Source organism: Melospiza georgiana, chromosome 4 (assembly GCF_028018845.1).
Source record: "Melospiza georgiana isolate bMelGeo1 chromosome 4, bMelGeo1.pri, whole genome shotgun sequence".
NCBI lineage: Eukaryota > Metazoa > Chordata > Aves > Passeriformes > Passerellidae > Melospiza > Melospiza georgiana.
The window spans coordinates 21,643,593-21,662,032 of record NC_080433.1 but is presented as its reverse complement, the minus strand read 5'-3'; the positions used below and the strand labels follow the sequence as shown (position 1 = coordinate 21,662,032).

At 44.3% G+C, this 18,440-nt stretch overlaps 1 protein-coding gene across 1 annotated transcript in view; it reads left to right on the top strand.

Annotated features, from left to right (window-relative positions):
* LOC131082980 (inositol 1,4,5-triphosphate receptor associated 2-like) overlaps positions 1 to 18,440 on the top strand; it is a 37,802-nt gene that overhangs the window by 11,218 nt on the left and 8,144 nt on the right. The window contains exons 12-27 of the mRNA XM_058023258.1: positions 852 to 911; positions 992 to 1,056; positions 1,145 to 1,244; positions 3,163 to 3,276; positions 3,546 to 3,647; positions 6,274 to 6,437; positions 7,884 to 8,004; positions 8,454 to 8,616; positions 10,403 to 10,464; positions 11,383 to 11,448; positions 12,225 to 12,333; positions 13,432 to 13,579; positions 14,390 to 14,471; positions 17,908 to 17,954; positions 18,038 to 18,102; positions 18,199 to 18,303. Of these exons, the coding sequence (XP_057879241.1) occupies positions 852 to 911; positions 992 to 1,056; positions 1,145 to 1,244; positions 3,163 to 3,276; positions 3,546 to 3,647; positions 6,274 to 6,437; positions 7,884 to 8,004; positions 8,454 to 8,616; positions 10,403 to 10,464; positions 11,383 to 11,448; positions 12,225 to 12,333; positions 13,432 to 13,579; positions 14,390 to 14,471; positions 17,908 to 17,954; positions 18,038 to 18,102; positions 18,199 to 18,303 (1,573 nt within the window). The remainder of the gene's footprint in view (positions 1 to 851; positions 912 to 991; positions 1,057 to 1,144; positions 1,245 to 3,162; positions 3,277 to 3,545; positions 3,648 to 6,273; positions 6,438 to 7,883; positions 8,005 to 8,453; positions 8,617 to 10,402; positions 10,465 to 11,382; positions 11,449 to 12,224; positions 12,334 to 13,431; positions 13,580 to 14,389; positions 14,472 to 17,907; positions 17,955 to 18,037; positions 18,103 to 18,198; positions 18,304 to 18,440) is intronic.

Below are 18,440 nucleotides of genomic sequence, written 5' to 3'. Positions count from 1 at the left end.
AAGATTCTCTTAATCTATTGACTAAATGGAAATTTTACAAGTAGACTGCTAGATTACATGTGGATAAATGTGAGTGGTTGGAATAATTTTGAAGAAACTGGCATGGAAACTTGTTGTCATTAGGATAATCTGGTTCTATAACCTCACTTTTCCTGCCTAGCTTTCTGTGCACTTCATCTCTTTCAAAATCCTCAATGATTTTGAAAGAGAGAGTAGGAAGAACTCATAAAAGTGAGAGAGGACAACAGCTCCTACTCTAATTTCCTATTTTCTCTTATAAATTCTCTGCTGTCTGTGCAGTGTCTTATTGGAGTGGCATAACCTGACTGGAGTTAATTGCTAGTTGCTAAGAAAGGTGATGCTTCTACTAATTCTTCAGTCCTACCATGAGAGCTGGCTCTTTTTCAGCCTTTCTGTTGGGTTGTGTTTAATCTACGGGGTGCCATACTCTAATAATGAAAAACAAGTGAACTTGAAACATTGCAACTTGCTTGAAGGGTCAGTTGGGGTTAAAACTCATGCTGGCATGTAATATAGGTCATATTTTAAGTTAAAACTAGAGTATTTCTGTCTAGTTTAATCTGTTGGACCTGAAACCAGCTGAATAATATGTGAAAGTACAACACTTGGAGAAGAGGGTTTGTCTCCTTAATTTCAGAGTTTAGGTAGGCAAGGTCATCTGAGTGCTTTCTATTATTTAAAATTCAAGGTAACTTGTTGTATTCTTTTAAATTCACAGCTATTTTTGTGTCATGGTCAGGTTGCTGCTCAAGCTAAACTGTACATTTTACTGCTGTGATGTAGGATGGAATATAATTTTTTTGTTGTTCTTTTCTCAACAATCTCTGCAGAAGGAGCAGGACATCAAGGAACTCAAGTTAACCATTGTGGAGTATTCCTCAATCATAGAGGTATGGGCTGGGTTGGGTTTGGCCTGTGCTGATTCTGCATGGCAAAGTCAGCCTCTCACCGAAGCCCGTGGATATTTCAGACACTGAGAGCTGGAAAAAATAAACTGCTGGAGAACATCCAACACATGCAGCAAGAGCTGATCTCGTGAGTAGTGTGGCCAAATCCCAGGAAAGGCAGTTCATCAGAAATCCAAAATAGACTGATATGTATTTTTTTCCCCTGCTTCTTTTAGGCAAGGGTTGAGTTTACCATTGTTGTATAAATTTAACAGCAATATTCCTGAAGGGATGAGCACACTGCACTGTGAACTGGAGCTTGCAGAGTCTTCTGAGGTATGGATTAAACCCTAATTTAATCTCTTCCTAGTTGTCTTGCATCAGCAGAGGCAGAACAAAGCTCATTGCCTGTATATGATTAGATAACTCTGGAATTTGAAGCCATTAATCCTAGCATGTAAACACAGAGTGAGAAGGCTGCCATATTGTTCCAAGCACCTTGGAGAAAGTCCAAAGAATAGCAAACAAAACACTTGTAGATATAAAATATTTGCTCATAGTATCCTAGAATGGCCTGGGTTGGAAGGAACCTTAAAGATCATCCAGTTCCACCCCCCCTCTGCTCCACCCAGTAAATCTGGAGGAGCTTGGGTCATGCATTTAGCTGGCAGAAGAATAGATAGATGGGAGAAGATACCAGTTTTCCAATATGTGAAGGCTTTTATGCTGCAGAAAGTAAATGACAGTCTGCTTCTCGTGCTGCCTACACCAGACATGAACAATGATTCTTTTTCACTTGTGAAAGAGGAGACTTCTTTTTCTTTGAAGTTGACTGTAGTGAGAAAGGAAATTCAGCATTAGAGTGAGCATCTCAATAAAATCGTTGGGTCCTAATCTAATGTACTGTTAAGAAACTCTGATAAACATCTCTGATGGCAAACCAAATATATTTAAATGAATAAAATAAGCTATTTATGTAAATAGAAGACCATTATTAGACTAAAATACCTTAATCAGAATTATTTACTTATGGCTACTTACACAGTGCACTAGCTATTAAACTAATAATTTCCAAGCTAATAATTGTAAAATAGAGTTTGTTATTACTTACCCATGTTGATGATCATGGACAAATCTTTTGTTCAGCTTTGAGGAGTAACTTTGAGGGCGTGTCCCCACTTGAGGGAGGGATCTCCCCACACACCCTGCTAGAAGGGGTGTGTCAGAAGCCCTGACTTTAAAAAGTGGGGCTGAGTTTTTATGGTAGAAAGTGATTGACTGTCAGATCTTTCCAGGCCAGCTGTGCCAGCTCAGTTGGGTCCCTTGTCAGGACCCAACTGCCACTTCCTCACTGGTGCCAGGAGGCAGGAAATGTTGTTCTTCACATCCTCAGAATTTTTAATTTTGGGATCAATGAATCAGGCTGGTCTTTGCATTCTCCATCACCAGCAGCAGCATGATCCCCCCCCTTATAAATCCACCACTGATGATTTTTGCAAGTAGGGTATGGCTGAAGCTGTTTTACACCACTTTAGGCAGAGCATCCTGCTACAATTATGGCTTTGGTTCTGATCTTAAGGTGAGCTATTCTGTTCCCATTTCCTTGGACAATCCATGGAGTCCCATCCTTCCCTGTGTGCTGCTTTCCTTTCAGATATGAGCTGTGCAGCACAGCTGACAGCAGAGATGCTGCTGAGTGATTTCTGCTTACTTCTGTGCAAGGAGCATTTGCAAAGAGTTAGCACATGTAGCAACAACAACAAAAATGTACAAATACACAAAAACTTCAGGCCCAGAAAGGAGATGTAGTCTTGGCTAGGCAGCTCTGAGGAGTTAGGTATCATCCTATACTGCAGCTCCCCAGAGCCCAGTGAGTCATTGTGTTTGCCCTTCAAAGGTGCAGAGACACGATTCCGTGGAGTCGCCTGTAAGGAAGGGCTCTGCTTACTCATCACTTGGTAACGACTCCTCTGGATCAAGATAACTAATTACTGATTTCCTCTTGCCTGCCCTGGCAGGGATATTTACACTGGATCACTCAGCAGCTTAGCTGGCTTGCTTTCTTTTCATTTTTTTTAAGTCCTCGTTTATGTGATGGTTTTGGAAAAGTTTTTCCGAGCCTCAAGTTTTGGTAGCTCTGACCTTCTGGTAAATGCAGAGCAGGGGTACTTCAGGAAAGTCTAAATGTCACTGCTGCTGGTTTGCAATAAGGGGATGTCAAAACAAACTTGCTGGCTTTTCCATCTCTCCAAAGATTATCAGGACTGAACAGGCATCCCTGGATGAAACACTGGATCGTGAAGTGCAGCATTTGCTTCAGGGGTCTGAATATACAGGAGAAAAATTCAAGACCATCATGAAAAACCTGGTCAGTAGCAAAGCTTATGTGGATATTGCTGTCTTTGATCAGATATTTAATTAGGAATTCTCCAGGCATTGATAATCAGATTGTTTGCTCCTTCTGGAAAACTAAGAATAGTTTGAGATTGGAGGGGGTCATAGTTTAACAAGATCACCTGGCACCTACTCTAACACTAATTTATATCCTGGGTAATTCTAGGCAGAGCTGTAGATGTGCACTGAAAATCATGGAGTTTGGGGAGGTTAGTTTGGGGGTTATTTTTTTTTTTTTTTCAGCAAAAGGAAATATCTGAAGCAGAGGAACTTGTCATGGCTTCATTAGAATGGGTAGAAGATCCCGATGAGGACATGCAACAGGCCTGGGAAAGAAAACTTGTGGTGAGTAACTGTTTCTCTGAAGCATTTAGTGAAACAGTGGGGCTGTGCAAAAACTTCAGGTGGGTATCTTGCTGCTGCATGCTGTGTGTGTTTATTACTGGAGATAGAATCCATCTGTGGGCCAAAGATGGCTGTATGGAGAGAAATATCTTCTTTACTGGGGTTTTCTGAGGAGGAAGAGGATTATTTCTGTTCACTTACATGCTGTGCTCTTGCTGGCTTGTCTTCTGCAAGAGCTCCTTTAGTTAAAACTCTGCTTGAAGGAAAGGGAAGACAAACCAGGTCAAAAAGCAAAGGAGGCTTTATAATCAAATTTCCAAATCAAAGCCTCCATAGGGTTTATTTGTTGTGAAAGGTGAGGAGTTTGGGTTTTACTGGGTATATCCTGCAGGAAAAATTTCAACAAAACCTTGTTTTACAACTTAATCTTGCATAATGTATTTCTCCTACTCCTCATACCTCTGGTGAGGCCTGCAAGCACGGACTTTTGCTCAAGGTACTGGTAAAAACATCTTCCCTATGTAGTGGCAAGTGCCTGTGGACACAACTAAAAACTTGTTCCCTCCTCCTCTCCCCTGTAACAGCACAATTTCTGACATTTCCATGCATCTTATTGGATGTGACTTTCTCTCTGACCTGCACCTTTCTGCTGATCTGTTGTTAGGAATGCTCCAACAAGCCCAAGCTGGACATTAATGCTGTTTCCCAGTTCCCTAATGGATGTCAAAGCCCACAGTTCCTCTCCCTTGGGTGACAGCCGATGCCACCAGGGGATGCGCTGCATGAGGTTTTGCTTCTTTGGGGACAAAGCTGCCCTTCTTTTTCCTCTAGTGCTACACAATGGTGTAGCTGGGCCTCCTCTGCCTTCCTGGGCAGGGCTGGAGCAACCACTGGGAGCCATCCGGTCCTGGAGCCAGGGTTTTTATAACTTCAGCTCAATCCTGAAACCTTCTCCTTAGAGAAGGTGCAATCCTCTCACTCTCTTCAACCAGATGTGACTTTGGGTAGACTCTAGCAAACTGCTGGCTTGTGAATTGCTGTAGCTTTTTGATCTTGACTGGAAACCTCCTCCTGCAAAGCTGTCAGAGCTGAAAAATGCTTGTGAAGTTACTCACATTGGGATCATATTCCTGTTAAACATGTGAAGCTAAAATGTTTTGGTATAGGAGTTGGAGTTGATTGTGGCAAATGAATCCTACTCTGGCTCCTAAAGAGTGATGTATTTGGAAATTGAGCTAACAGAGGATCAAGAAAGGAAAAAAAAATCCTTTAAAATTAAAAGGTCCCATAGGGGATGAGAAGTGACTTCATGTCAAAAATTATCTCCACCTAGACAGAACAAGCCAGGTATGTGTGAAATTTTGGCATGCAGCTGAAGACCAGTAGATCAAAAAAAAGGGGAGGGAGATTCAAAGTAGCTTCTTCCAGCCTCAGAGAGTACATGGTCCAAGATTTAATTAGCTGCTTAATAAAAGTTGTCACCAGAAGCCTTGCCACCATTTCCTATAAAAATTATTATGGACATGTTTTGCTGGGGTTTAGTGTTTTCAAAAATATTTTAAAGGCTATTAGATATAAAGCCAACCTCAAGTGTGCATATTTACATATATGTAAGTGTATATAGTGACATCAGAATCTTTTTCACTCTTCTACTGTGAGATAAGTCTGGTACATGTGCTCTGAAAAGCCTATACTGTTTAAGTGTCAAATTACGGTATTTCTACAAGTGAGTGCTGCCTGCCTTGGCTAAGGAACAGACCCTCAGGATGTGGGCACTTGCACATGGTCACATCCCATGTCATCCTAGGAGCCCTATCAGCAAAAACTTTTTTTTTTTTTCCTTTTTTTAAGCATGATTTGCTATTTTTTTTTTTTATTTATTTGGAGCTCATGAGCATCAGACTCCAACTTGCAAGCAGATAATGTGGCCTGTATTTTTAAGACTGATGTTTTCCCCTTGGAATTGCTGCAGAATCCCAGGAATATAAACTTCATTCTTTCCTGACCTCTGTTTGACTCTCATTAAGCACTCTTTAAAATCTGAGGACACTCTTTCATGTGTTCAGTTGAGAAAGGTCAGAGAGAGCGCACTGGATTCTTCTTCTCAGGACTTTTTACTGAAAGAAAAAATTTCTTCAGAGAAATAGAGTTCAGTCTTACCTAACACTTAATTTTTACCCTTTTCCCTCCAACAAACCAGAGGTAAATCTAAAAGCCTTCGTGGTGGGGGTCATCTCTGGCACAGATCATCTGCTAAACATGTACAGCAAACGGGTTTTATTGGTTCTTGGTTATTTCATTAATTTTGCTGTAATACAAACCCAATTTGGACTCAGTGGACTCAGTTGTACTTTGAGGAAAGGGCTGCAGAAGCTGAAATTATCAGTTTGAGAGCTTTCTGCAAGATAATCTTTATTAAAATATCCTCTTAGGAGCTATGGGTTTTGTTGCTGTATCTGGGCACCTTGCTGGTGGAGCTTCATCTTTATTCTGGTAGTGTGGGTTGTAGGTGATGATATTAATTGGTGGCGCAGGGAACTCAATTCTCACCATGTAAATTAAGGCTCTGGCTCATTCTCTGGTTCTGTTCCTCCTCTAACCACATGGCAACTTCAAAATTCCACAGGCCCTCAAGCAAGAACTAGGGGAAAAAAGACATCTTTGGACCCAGAAACTCCAACTTTTGGAAAAATGCAATGAGTCCTTAGAGGAGGATTTTCTTCAAGTGGCAGACAACCTGAGGAGAACCAAGACAGAAGAATTTCACCTAAGGAAAAAGCTCTCTGCTAGGTACTCCTTCAAAGGATCTCTGTCTTTTTTGGGGAGGGGAGGTTGGGTTTTGGCTTGGTGGTTCTTTTGGTTTGATTTGGTTTTGTGGGGTTTTTTTATAGTTGCTTAGCTGTTTAGTATCTTATTTGGGGTGGGTTTTTTAGTGGAACAAAGTCTACTGAATTCTTAAGTTTTTTTTCACAGAGGAAATGGTCTTCTGTTTTGGAGAGTAGATCTGGTTTTAGCACAAGGTCTGCACTGTGTGGGAGTTAAGGTTTGTGAGTGAACTGATGTACAGCCTTGAAGGTCCCTTTGAAAACATCAGGGAGACCACAGACTAAGCAGTTAAAGCACAAGGTGCACTGCCCATTGAGCAGGAGTAGCCCTTAAAAAAACCTGCTGGGATTGTGTGAAGCAGGAGAGCTGCTAAATATCTCTCTGCAGGTATTTTTGCTTTGGGATACAGTTGCTAGGCTCAGGGAAGACATTATCTCAATTCCCCAAGGGTGTAGCTTCAATGAGTTGTCATTGAATATGAAAATGTGACTTTTTTGGCATATGGTTCCTTCTGTGGCTTGTGATCTTAGAAACAGGATCATAAAATGGCCTAGGCTGAAAAAGACCTTAAAGATCATCCAGTTCAAAGACCCTGCTATGGGCAGGGACACCTTCCACTATCCCAAGTTGCTCCAAGCCCCATCCCTGGGTTTGGGATGTTCCTAGGGCTTGGCAGCCCTGAGACCTGATGCAGAGCAGTTGTACCATACTTTTGCCTGACTTACCTTCCACTGAACCACCCATTACATGCTCTCCCTCCACCTGGAAAAGAGCTGATAAAAACACTAATGCCCTGGTTTCTTAACGCTGTCTCTGTGTCAAAATTGTGATGAAAGCAATAACAACAAACCCCAAACCCTCCCTCCCCCACCCAAAAAAAAAAACCCTGAGGTGAGTTAGAGAGGAAATGGGCAAGGGTTTCTGCAGTGGAAAAGAAGGGCTTTATTGAAAGCCATCCTCTTTAGCACCAGTTCTGATGGCATCTGCTTGCTGTCAAATGAAATTCCCTCTCAAATGTGAAGAAATCAATCCATTGAAGCAGTAATAGCTCCTGGGTGTCTTTTTATAGAATTACTGCCTCTATATCTAACCACTATTTCTCCCAAACCCTGAGAAAATGCATTCTGCTGTCCCAAGTGCAAAAGCTTGCCCACTAAACTCTTCTTGCCAGTTCTCTGGTGCTTCTCCTGTGGTACCCAGCAATGTTACAGAAAGCCTTCATCTCCTTCCTGCTATAAAAAAAAAAGATGAAAAATGTCTGATTCCCTGGTGCTGGGTCCTGGGGAGCTGCAGTGTGTGACAGCTGACTTTTGGTACGTGTCCCAGCAGCCAGAGGGTGTCACCTCCCAGGCCAGCCTGCCCTGAAATGTCATTAATGGGTTGTGCTTTGTGCTCTCTCTCGCTCCGCAGCCAGCGCAGGGTCAAAACTGCCAAACAGCTACTAGAAGAAACTTTGGCAGGTGACCAGGCAGAAGACCTATGTCTAGAGCTGCAAAAAGCCAACAAGCAGCTGGAGAACATCAGCAAGCATGTAAGGGGCAGCCCAGTTCCCTCTGTGTGGGGCAGCAGGAGATGCCGAGGGCCGCGTCCGACGCACGGCCGCCCTGGGGAAGGGAATCGCGCGTTCCGAATGCTGTGCCTCCCTGCAACAGTGGAACCAGCAGAGGAAGTAAAATTTGAGGGGGTGGTGACAACAGTTTGCTGATGAAAGAGGCAGCATTGCATATTTGTGGTGGCTTAAAAAAAAAAAAAAGAGAAAAGAGGGGGAAAAAAAAGCACCCAAAAATAGCTTCCATACACAGTCCACCCCAACGTAAAAATGCAGAAGTTCAGAGGGAGCTTTATCACTTCCTGAGAAAGAACAGATGCAGTTTGGTTTCATTTACATGAACTGTAGAGCCTTCTTGTGCTAGCCAGGCTGCTTTATTTTATATTTTTTTTATTCCTTTCTTTTTTCCCTAAATATTGTTTTGTGCCTAGGCGGAGGATCAAGCTGAAGCATTTCACTCTGCTCGTGAAGAAGCAGCATCCTTGAAGAGCAAGTTGGAGGAAGCCATTTCTGAGCAGCAGAAGCTCAGGGATGTGAATGCTGCTTTAGAAAGCACTTGCCAACTGCTTCAGGAGAAGGTGGAAGACCACAAAAGTGAGTAACTTCTGGAAATGTGCCAGCATTCACTTTTTGCATGGGCAAGTACTTCAGGGTTTAGTTACATCAAGGGAAAATAGGACTGATCTGCAGGTCATCCAGTAAAACGCTCTGTGGAGTCTTGCTTGTTGTTTTGGGATTTTTTCCCCCCCTTTTTTTCTACTTTTCCTTCTCCTTGAAGAGATCTGCCACCATCTGAGCTGAGAAGCAGGTGGGATCCTAAGGAGTGGGTGTTGGGATCCACCGAAGCTTCGGAAGCTCCCAACAAAACCCCCAGTCCTAGGAAGGGGGATTAGTAATTCCACATATGGCACAGGTACTGCTTTACCAAAAGTGCTGCTCCCCACCTTATACCTAACAAAGCCATCCCTATTTCTTGAGCTTCCTGAACCAAACAGACTTGATTTTTGTACGTTCTGTGCTCTGTTTGCTGGTTGTGCTTGCTCTGTGTTTTTGATTAGCTGTGTGGTGTTAGGCTGCTCTCTTCAGTGGAAAGCAATCCTGTCACTGCGTTGTACAGGTGCAACTTCTGCCACAGAGCCATGGAAACTTCATATTGCCTCTTTGTGACTCACTTCCTGACATCAGCACCTCAATAACCTGGGCATTTAAATAATGCAGAGGTCTGAATCCAGAACACATGGCCTTTTTCTTCCCTAACCCTGGAGTCTGATCACTTTCCTAGAGAAAAGGGATTTGACTGATTTAAGCCCTCTGAGTGTTTTGCCCTCAGGCACACAGTTACCGTATATGCCCAACAAATGTGTGCACTGCAAACAACTCCGTGTGAAGCCACAGTTTGTCTCACCAGGAAAACTCCCTGGGACCCTTTGCTTTAGCTCTAAGGCACAACTTTGCACTGATATTGGCAGAAACAGCCCCAAACTGTGCCTGCCCCACTCTGACCAGTGATTTGGTGTTCGTGTGTGTGCTCATGTTGCTTTCATGCTTCCCACAAACCATGCAGCTGCTTTATTTTGCTCTTAGCAAGAGGCATGACAGTGGTTTGTCATTTTCCATCTCTGAATAGATGCTCTCCTGCAAAGTGAGCTTGGGTAGATCAAGAGAAAACCCCACATATGTGAGACTGGTGCCACTGTGACTAAATCAACCACCCCCCTAAAAAAAAAAGATTAGCCCCCAAAGAACCACCATCCTGAAAATTATTAGGACCTTGGCTTTAAATTACTCCAGTTACTTTACAGAAATCTTTCTGTAGATAAATAAACTGGCAGGTGTGTAGAGAATTTGCAAAGCATTTTGAAGAACAGGGCTGACAAACAACACTGGCACTGAAGAAAATAATAAAAATGCTTTATATTGGTTCCTTTAGAAGGCAGACAGGTCTGGTGCCTCTTCTGACTGAAGGGCTGGGCTGTGGTCTCCTGCCCACCTACCCATTCCACCCCCTACTTCCTCCCACCTGCACAGTAAGAGGGGAAAATGCTTCTAAATACAAAGCCCATGGATTTTAAAACTTCTGTACAGGATGTCAGCTGGAAAGGACAAATATTTCTCTTCCCCCAAGCTGTAAGTGAAGGATCTGTTTCCACAGGGAACTGTGGCATCCTAACACTAATGATGTGGGGAAGCTTTGCCCTTGATTTGCGGGTGAAGATGTCCAGTGTTTTCTCTTTCCTTTGAAAACGCTGTTGCAGGCTCAACCAGGCTAATGCAAACTCTAGTAAATTCTGATAAGGAGTAGTTAGAGATGCTGTAACATCGGACTGCTTGTTATCAAGTTGTTAGGAGCCCTGTTAGACTTGTAAATGTCTCTTCATAGCAACTGCTAATGCCCTGAGATGGGAACTGCTGCAGAGGCGTCTCTGTGAATTGGTGTGCCAGGTATGGTGCCCTTTGCTGGCAGCAGGAAAGGTGGGCTTGCACAGGAAGGGCTCTGGTGGAAGGACAACACAGCTGAGAACAGCTGCAAACAGTTTGACAGCACCTGGTATCTTCTTTCCTAACATGTACACAAGCTGTATGTACAAATCTGCACGTTATTTTCCTTATTCAGCCTTCTGGGAAAAATGTGTCAGGACTTACAGGTGTGGTGTTGGTCTTCACTGTGAGCAATTGTGATTGTATCAGAAGGGGCTGAGGGAAACCTTCCCTGATGCACTGGTGATTTTTGTCCCACTCTGCAGACAGGCTTGAAAACAAATGCTTAAAATTTCATAATGTAAGGTTTTTTTCAGTACCCAGACACTGGAATAGGCAGTGAAACAGTTATTAACTTTGTGGCCCTCTGTGGAGAAATACATTGGAGATTACATAACTCTGGAGTGCTTTGCTTTGAATAAAATTACTTGCCTCAACTTTGGGAGGGGGTGGAGGGGGGAACATTGTGGAGAGACTTTTTTCCCAACTGGCTCTAGTAAGGAACACTATAGCTCAGGATCTGAGCACTCTGGATTCAGCACAGATCAACAAGGTATTTAACATCAAACAGAAGGTCCTGAAATGAATGTCCCCTAGGCTGTGACAGGAGCATCAGAGGAGCAGAGTCAAAGCTGGGCTATCTGCACATGAATAAAACTTACATTTGTACATAAGGGTCTGCAGAATTAAAGGCTGAAGGTGGCAAGGGCAAACAGCTGCAGCATTTTGTAGTTGCAGTTTTGCAACTGATAGCTGCAAGTAGTTCAGTTGGGAAGATAGTTTCATTTTGCTCAGAATCAGTGGTCTAGCACTCCTTCTCCTTTTTTTGTTGGTTTTTTTTTCCTTACCTGCCTGCCTTAAACACTCTCTCTATTACAACAGTGCTGTGCAGAGTCAGAGTCTGAGTGCGCTCTGCTGCCCACGGTAGTTGCACACGTAAAAGAGAAGGTAAGTGTGCTTGCTGTGATTGCTGAGCCTCTTAAAATGGGATGCTGGGTTTATTTGGGTGGGGTTTTTTCCCTTCATTACCTCAGGGGAATAAATAATGTTCCTCATGAGAAACTGAGTTAAATATTCTTTAAAAATAATTTGATATCAATATCTGTGTATGTGCATGCACGTGTTTACAGGTGTACAAAAACATATTCCAAACTTTATTGCAAAGCTAGGTTTCTCTGAAGCACAACACACACATGTGATAAATTGCTTTTTGAGAAGCATCAGAGTCTGAAGATAGCACTTCTTCCAGTTTCTTTTCCATTTTTTGTTGAAGCAACCTTAGGTCAAAAACAGCTCTGCACATGTTGTTTCAGGAGTCTTCTCAGATGCCATCTTCAGATGACACCTCTTGGCTTGGCTGAAATAGTGTGTTTTGGATTATTTTCTTTGTTTTCTCTTTTTACTCCCTTCACAGGATTTGAGTGGCTACTTTGGTTCTCCTCTCAGGCTCATCTTGCCTGCTTTTGTAGGGTTTATTTCCAGACCTAGCTTGAACCAACTCGTTTTGTTGCAAGTGCAAAGTTTCATTATCCTGCCTCTTCCTGTAACTGTTCTGCCCATTAAAGATATGAGCTCTTCTGCTTTTCTTGACAAAAAAGCCACAGAAAGATGTATTTGTGTAACTGTTGGTGTTACATTATGCAGATGCCTGTGTGTGGGGGGAGTCGGTGGCATTAATGTATTCAGTGCAGTGGAACAGAAGCACTTCTTATTCTTTCAATTAGCAGCTCCACTGCTCCAAAAGACCATGGAATGAGGGACCCACCTTGTACTCTGACTTTCCCTGGGCACTACCCTCGAGTGCTTCACGCTGGCACAACTCCCCTCTGCTAGGTAAGACCTGGTAGTGTTGGACATTTCTCTGTCTCTCACCTGAAATAGAGAAAGAGTTGGCAGAACAGTCTCAGTAGTGCTGAATGTGCTGCTGGAATGTGGAGAATCTGTTGTGGGCTTTAACCTATTTCTGCATGTAATCCAGGAGTCTGAACCATGATTACAGTGCTTGCAGTGAAAGGCCTGAAGAGGTGGCTGTCTGTCAACCTGGCAGACTGCTCCCAAAATCTTCAGGAACTATTGGGAAAAATTATATATCCAAGTATATTCCTGACAGGATGCTTGTCAGTCTGGGCCCAGAGGGTGTGAGTTCTGTTCTTCCCATTCCCTCTGACTGCACTGTCCTGCTCCTTGGCTGCTGAGCTGAGTCCTGGTTTAGCAACCTGAGCAGTAACAGAGCTACTGAGAATAAAATCATAGCGAGAGAATGGTTTGGGGAGGGACTAGAAAGATCAGCTAATTCCAACCCCTCTGCCATGGGCAGGGACACCTTCCACTATCCCAGGTTGCTCAGAGCCCCATCCAGCCTGGCCTTGGACACTGCCAGGGATCCAGGGGCAGCCACAGCTGCTTGGGGCAGCCTGTGCCACTGTCCACTCAGCCTTCTCTTCTCCAGGCTGACCACCCCACCTTTCCCAGCAGATTGTACTTGTTGCTTTTTTCTGCACTCCTGAGTTGTTGGAACTTCCCTGCAACTCTCAAGCCTTATGAGGATTAAAAGCAGCCACTGACAGCCATGCATTGCAGAGCTGCAGGGTGCTGCATTTGGGATTTCACACACAAATGTTTCTCCCAGCAGTGAGCTGGTACCACACAGAGGCTCTTCTCACACAGAATATACATGTTCAAGTGTAATTCCAGGCATTATTGATGGGAATGGAAGCAAATCTTCCTTTGCTACACATTGCCAAACTCTCCATCTACAGAACAAGTTGAGGCCACGCAACCAAAGCCTTTCTTACCGAGATAGAAATTGCCTCATTATAAATCTCTGCTTGATTGGTCTGCTTCTTGATTATTTTAGAGTTACCAAAAAACTTGTAGCTAAATCCAGCTTTGCCAAGAACCACCTCTCTTCATGCTTGTCCTTCTCACCAGATGCTCTGACCTTGGAGACCTCCTGCCCAAATAACCCTCCTGGGCACAGCTGGGATCAGCCTTGCAGGCAGAGCTCTGGCAGCTGCACCTTGGAGAGGCATGATGTGGGACATGTGTCCAGCTCAGATGTGACCTCAGGAGGGTGCAGGTAAGGTGGTGTAATCACCTTTTTGGGGTGTAAGGGGGGGGAAGAGTCAACAGGGTCTAGCAGATTGCATGTGCTGGGTTCAGCTGCAGGGCCCTCCCTTAGAGGGAATACTGGACACCTGGTGATCAGCCCGTGGGGATCCAGGGCAGCACTTTGCTTCTGTTCACAGCTACCAGAATTCTTTACTAGAACTGCTGGTAACCAGCCAAATACCCTGATGGGGTTTCTATTTCATGCTGGAGAACTGAGACAAGAATGCCAAAATCATGTCTATATTCCATATTTAACTCTAATTTAACAATTAACACCAATTTAACAATTGGTGTTGCCATTAGGTGCCAAAATCCTATTGGCTTTGAGGAGTCACTTTTCTTCTTTTGCAGAGCTTAGAGCAGGAATTCTGAGGTCCTTGCCTATCAAGCTGCCTCCTTAGGTCTTTAAAATAGAGATTGAACTGCTTGAGATTATGAAAGCTGAAGTGAATTGCAGTGAATATTTTAAAAGATGAGGATGTTCCTGAAGGTGCAGAAGCAGGCAGTCTGCGGCAAGAGACTCAGCAGCTCTCAAAGCTTTTGCCACTGGTTTTCTGTGGAATAGTGCAGTGTGGAGGAGGTTGGGAAAAGGGCTGGTGGTGGTTCTTGCTGTTTGGGGGAGGAGGGATTGATGTTGGTGATGAATTTTTCCTTCCCTAAGAGACCAGCTGACTGACTGCACAGAGAGTGGTGACTTCAGTTGTTGTGTGCTTAAGGAAAATGGGCGCTCTATCTCTCTGTTGTTTGGGCAATATGCAAATAAAGCCTGTGTTGCCAGGTGGAAAATATGCTCTGCTGATGACTACACTGATGCAGACCTTCCTGTTTCCATTACAATGATGGACTCTTCACTTGCTGAGGTGAGTGCTGGCTCTGATGCCTGAGATGTGGTTTTGAACAGGCTCGAGCATTTCATGCCTTGCTCAGACCCAGGTGCAGATGGCTCAGCTATAAATCAGCACTGCTCCTCAGTGGATGGAGCTGGCACCAGTCAGCAGGGTGCTGTGGGGGGTGTTCCCTTCTCTTTGGGCATGCTTCTGCAATACCTTGGTTATAAAATGAAATGTCTTGATATTTTGTGTCTTGAACATCAAAACCCAAAAACTGGGTCATGCTTTTAGCTATGGAGTGTTTTAAATGTGGTTTCAAGGGTGGAGATAGTGCTGGTTCTGCAGTAACAATTGGTTCTGCCAGGCAAGAACGGAGTGTTTTCACTCCTTTTCTCCACCTGCAAGGAGCCACAGGATGCTTCAGTTGGGAGTACTGCCTCTCTTTGCACTTCCTCCCACAGGCACCATGTAACAGCTGAAAAATGCCATCTTTGCTGTAGGGGAGCTTTCCTTCAGCTGGTGTACTCAGCTATGCCTTCACTGCTGCCCTGAATCCTGCATCTAGAGCTTGAGCTGCAGTTTCCCTGGGGCAGCAGCAAGAGAAGCTGCAGCTCAGCACACCTAAACTGTGCCTCAGTCCTCACTGTTGAAGTCTAGACCTCAGCTCCACCACACAGGGCTCCTAATGAGCTTACAAACTCCTTTATTGGTGGGGATGGTGGAAGAATATTGATCAGTGGTTTCTATGAACCTGGAAATAACCTTTTGGGACCACAGAGCAGCCAGCCTCAGGGTGAACCTGCCTGGTGTGTGGTACCTGTGAGTACAGGATGGTCTGGTTGTAGTGGTAAATCAAAGCAGAAAGTGCAGTGTGGGTAGAAAGTAAGAGTGCTGGGGACTCTGGTTTCAGCACACTGGGGTAGAGCAGGTGAAGGACTCCCAGCTTGGGTTGCTATTAAGTGCCCTTAAAGAGGATCCTCTCAAGGGTTCCTACTTATCCAGTCCTCCTGGAAAGTCACAGCTGTGCAAAGGTGTGTGAAACATCTGTGCTTTGTTGCTCTGGGGCTTTCTGTAATTCCAGCTGGGCTCCAAAATGTCTCTCTCCATCCTTGTTATCACTTTTTAGTACAAGCTTTGCACATGAATGTTCTGAAGGGGGGAAATGTAAATGTTTAAGCTTGCCCTAGAGTAAAGGCAAATGGGCTGTGCCCAGTATCTGTTCAAAACACTGGTATGTAGGAAAAGTTGCATATTCTTATTCAGTACAAAAACTCTCCCTAGTTTTCTTTGGAGTTTTATTACTCTGCAGTTGCAGATGTATTTGAGCAGAACAGATTGTAAGTAACTCAAATTATTTGTGTCAAATCATTGTCACCATAGAAGCTCAGGGGCTACTTAATAAAGGAGCACTTGAGAGCCAAGTGAAACTTGGGCTTTTTGTTCTTGTTTGGCTTTATAAATGTGGAAGTTGTACCACAGCCTGAAAACCTGACAGGTCTTCCAAATGTTAATGATTGTTTGGGGAGAGTTGTACAAGACTGTGGCCGGAATTCATGGGCTGAGATAGAGAACCCTTGGATTATTATGCTAGAGGGATGGATGTGGGAAAAGTGATAAGGGATGGGCTCCAGGATATTCTTTGGCTGTTTTTCCTCATTAAAGGACTGTGCCATTTTCCAATGCTCTGTCAACAGATTTTACTGTGAGGGTGGGGAGGCCCTGGCACAGGCTGCCCTGAGAAGCTGCAGCTGCCCCATCCCTGGCAGTGTCTAAGGCCAGGTTGGATGTTGGTCTGAGCAAACTGGGGTAGTGGAAGATGCCCCTTGGCCATCAGTGTTGGAACTTTGCTCTTTAAAGTCCCCTCCAACCCAAACCATTGTGTGATTCTGTTTTATTAAGACATCTAGAATGTGGTGTTTCTCTTTAATTGGGAGATTTTTTTCCTTTATGTGGAATCCATGGGACTGTGCAATCCTGGCAGCCAGCTTAGGGGTTTAAAAATGAATTGAGCGTTTTCCTTCATTGCAAACAGAAATCACTGAGCATGTGCCCATCTGGGCAGGTACAGGTAATGTAGCATAATGTGTCACTTCAGTTCTAGGTGATGCAAGGGCTTTTCTGTTTGCTTGGGTGCTGTGTGTTACTTTTAAAAGCCCTTTAGATTTCTTTTCTTTCTAACATGATGGTATCCTCCCTCCTTAATACTTCTGCAGACACAATGTCCTGAACAAGGCAAATGTATTGCTGCACTTCCTCAACTTATGAGAGAATTCAAATAATAAAAATAGCCTGAATTTGCATTAGGGGAAGCATCCACCTGGCTGGGCCAGGGCTGTGCAAGAGCAGCCCTGCCAGGGCAGGGAGGAGGGAAAAGGCACTTCCTAATGCTAGGAGCAGTTGGTCACTCTTGGGAATGACTAGGGCCCTTGGATACCTCCTGCTCTCATTTGCTGGGTTTCCTGTGTCCTCTGAGGGTGTTTGAAGGGGGTAGGAAAGATAAAAGAACACTTGCTGATGTGGTTTTTCTGCTCTTTCTCCACACACACTTCAGTAGTGCTCTTGGGTGCTTGCTGTGGAGGGAGCTGTTCGCCCTCCTTCCTTCTCCTCTTGGAGAGAGGAGGGGGGGTTGTGCTGGTTTTGTTTTCTGTTCAGCACTTTTCTTCAACAGAGGGTGTAATTCAGCACAAGTCATTACCAACTTAACCCTTTGAACCTCATCAGTTCCCCCCTGTATCTTCAGCCATAAAGAGAGACCAACCCAACAACTGAATGAGCGAGCTGGAGCTCTCCAGGGTGAAATGCAGAAGAGGGACATTGCACAAATAGCACCTCCCTCGAAATTCAAAGCCTCAAGAGGATATTGGTTTTGTCTGTGATGTGATAAGGCTCAGGTCCAAAACCGCACTGTGGCAACTAGAGGAACATGAGCAAAACTGCCAGCTTTTAATTGCTTTGTTCCTCTGCTGCTTGCACACCAGGGAGGCTTGAGGCCTCTGAAGGGGCTGGGTAATTGTCATATTTAACATTGTTGCACAGCACAGCACACGAGTGTTCTGAGCCATCTGCTTGCTCATGCTGTGACTATTGACACTTTTACCTAATGAGGCTAATCTCTACAGCCAGGTGAAGCCCTGTGTACCTCATTTGTAGGTTTTGGGCTCCAGACCACGAAAATGGATCTCTTCTGATGCAGAGTTAAGATGGAGCAGTGGTGGTGCAGTAACGTGTTTGTTGGTCATTGAAGATGTGAGTTAGGAGCCAACCACAGAGTGGGGAACAAAAACACCTCTCTGAGTACAACATTCCTGAGATGGCTTTAGACTAGTTGGTGATTCTGTGAACTTACCAGCTAGTTCTTCACTACTGGAATAGTTTAGGCACAGCTGGGAAAGTTAAAGTTTTGACATACAAGTTTTATACTGGCATTAACCCTCTGATACTCACTCTTCTTTCTCTCTCTCTGAAGATTGATCGTGAGGAGTCAACACCACCAGCCATGCTGATCGCATCCAGGTCAGGTCTTGTGCAAGATTTAAAAGACTTTATTAAGATCTGAATCATGTGGATGAGTATCTGAAAGGGCTTTGTTTTGGCAGTGATCACTTACCATCAGCCCAAGAAGCTCTTGCATCCTCAGTGGAAAGCGCAGCACCGGTACCAGGTGAGTCCTTAACCTGGGGCACTGAGTCTTGGATGTGCCCAAGTCTGTGTGTTTACTGAACAAAGAAAGCTGTGTTTCTGCTGTCTGGTGTTGCAGGCTGCCTTGTTATGGAGGAAAGCTCATCCAAGGGCTTGCATGAGAGAGGGGAAGATGTGGCAGTGGAGACAAGCAGCAGCAAGGAGCCAGCTGCTCCCGTGGCAGGTACGGTGGCGGCTGCACTGCCTGTTGCTCACCCTCGGAGGAAACGGTTTGCTTCCAGCACATCTTTGATGTGAGGAAGCTGAGTAAGAGCAACAACATGAGAATTTCTACTTTTGCAAGTGTTTTCACCTGCCAGT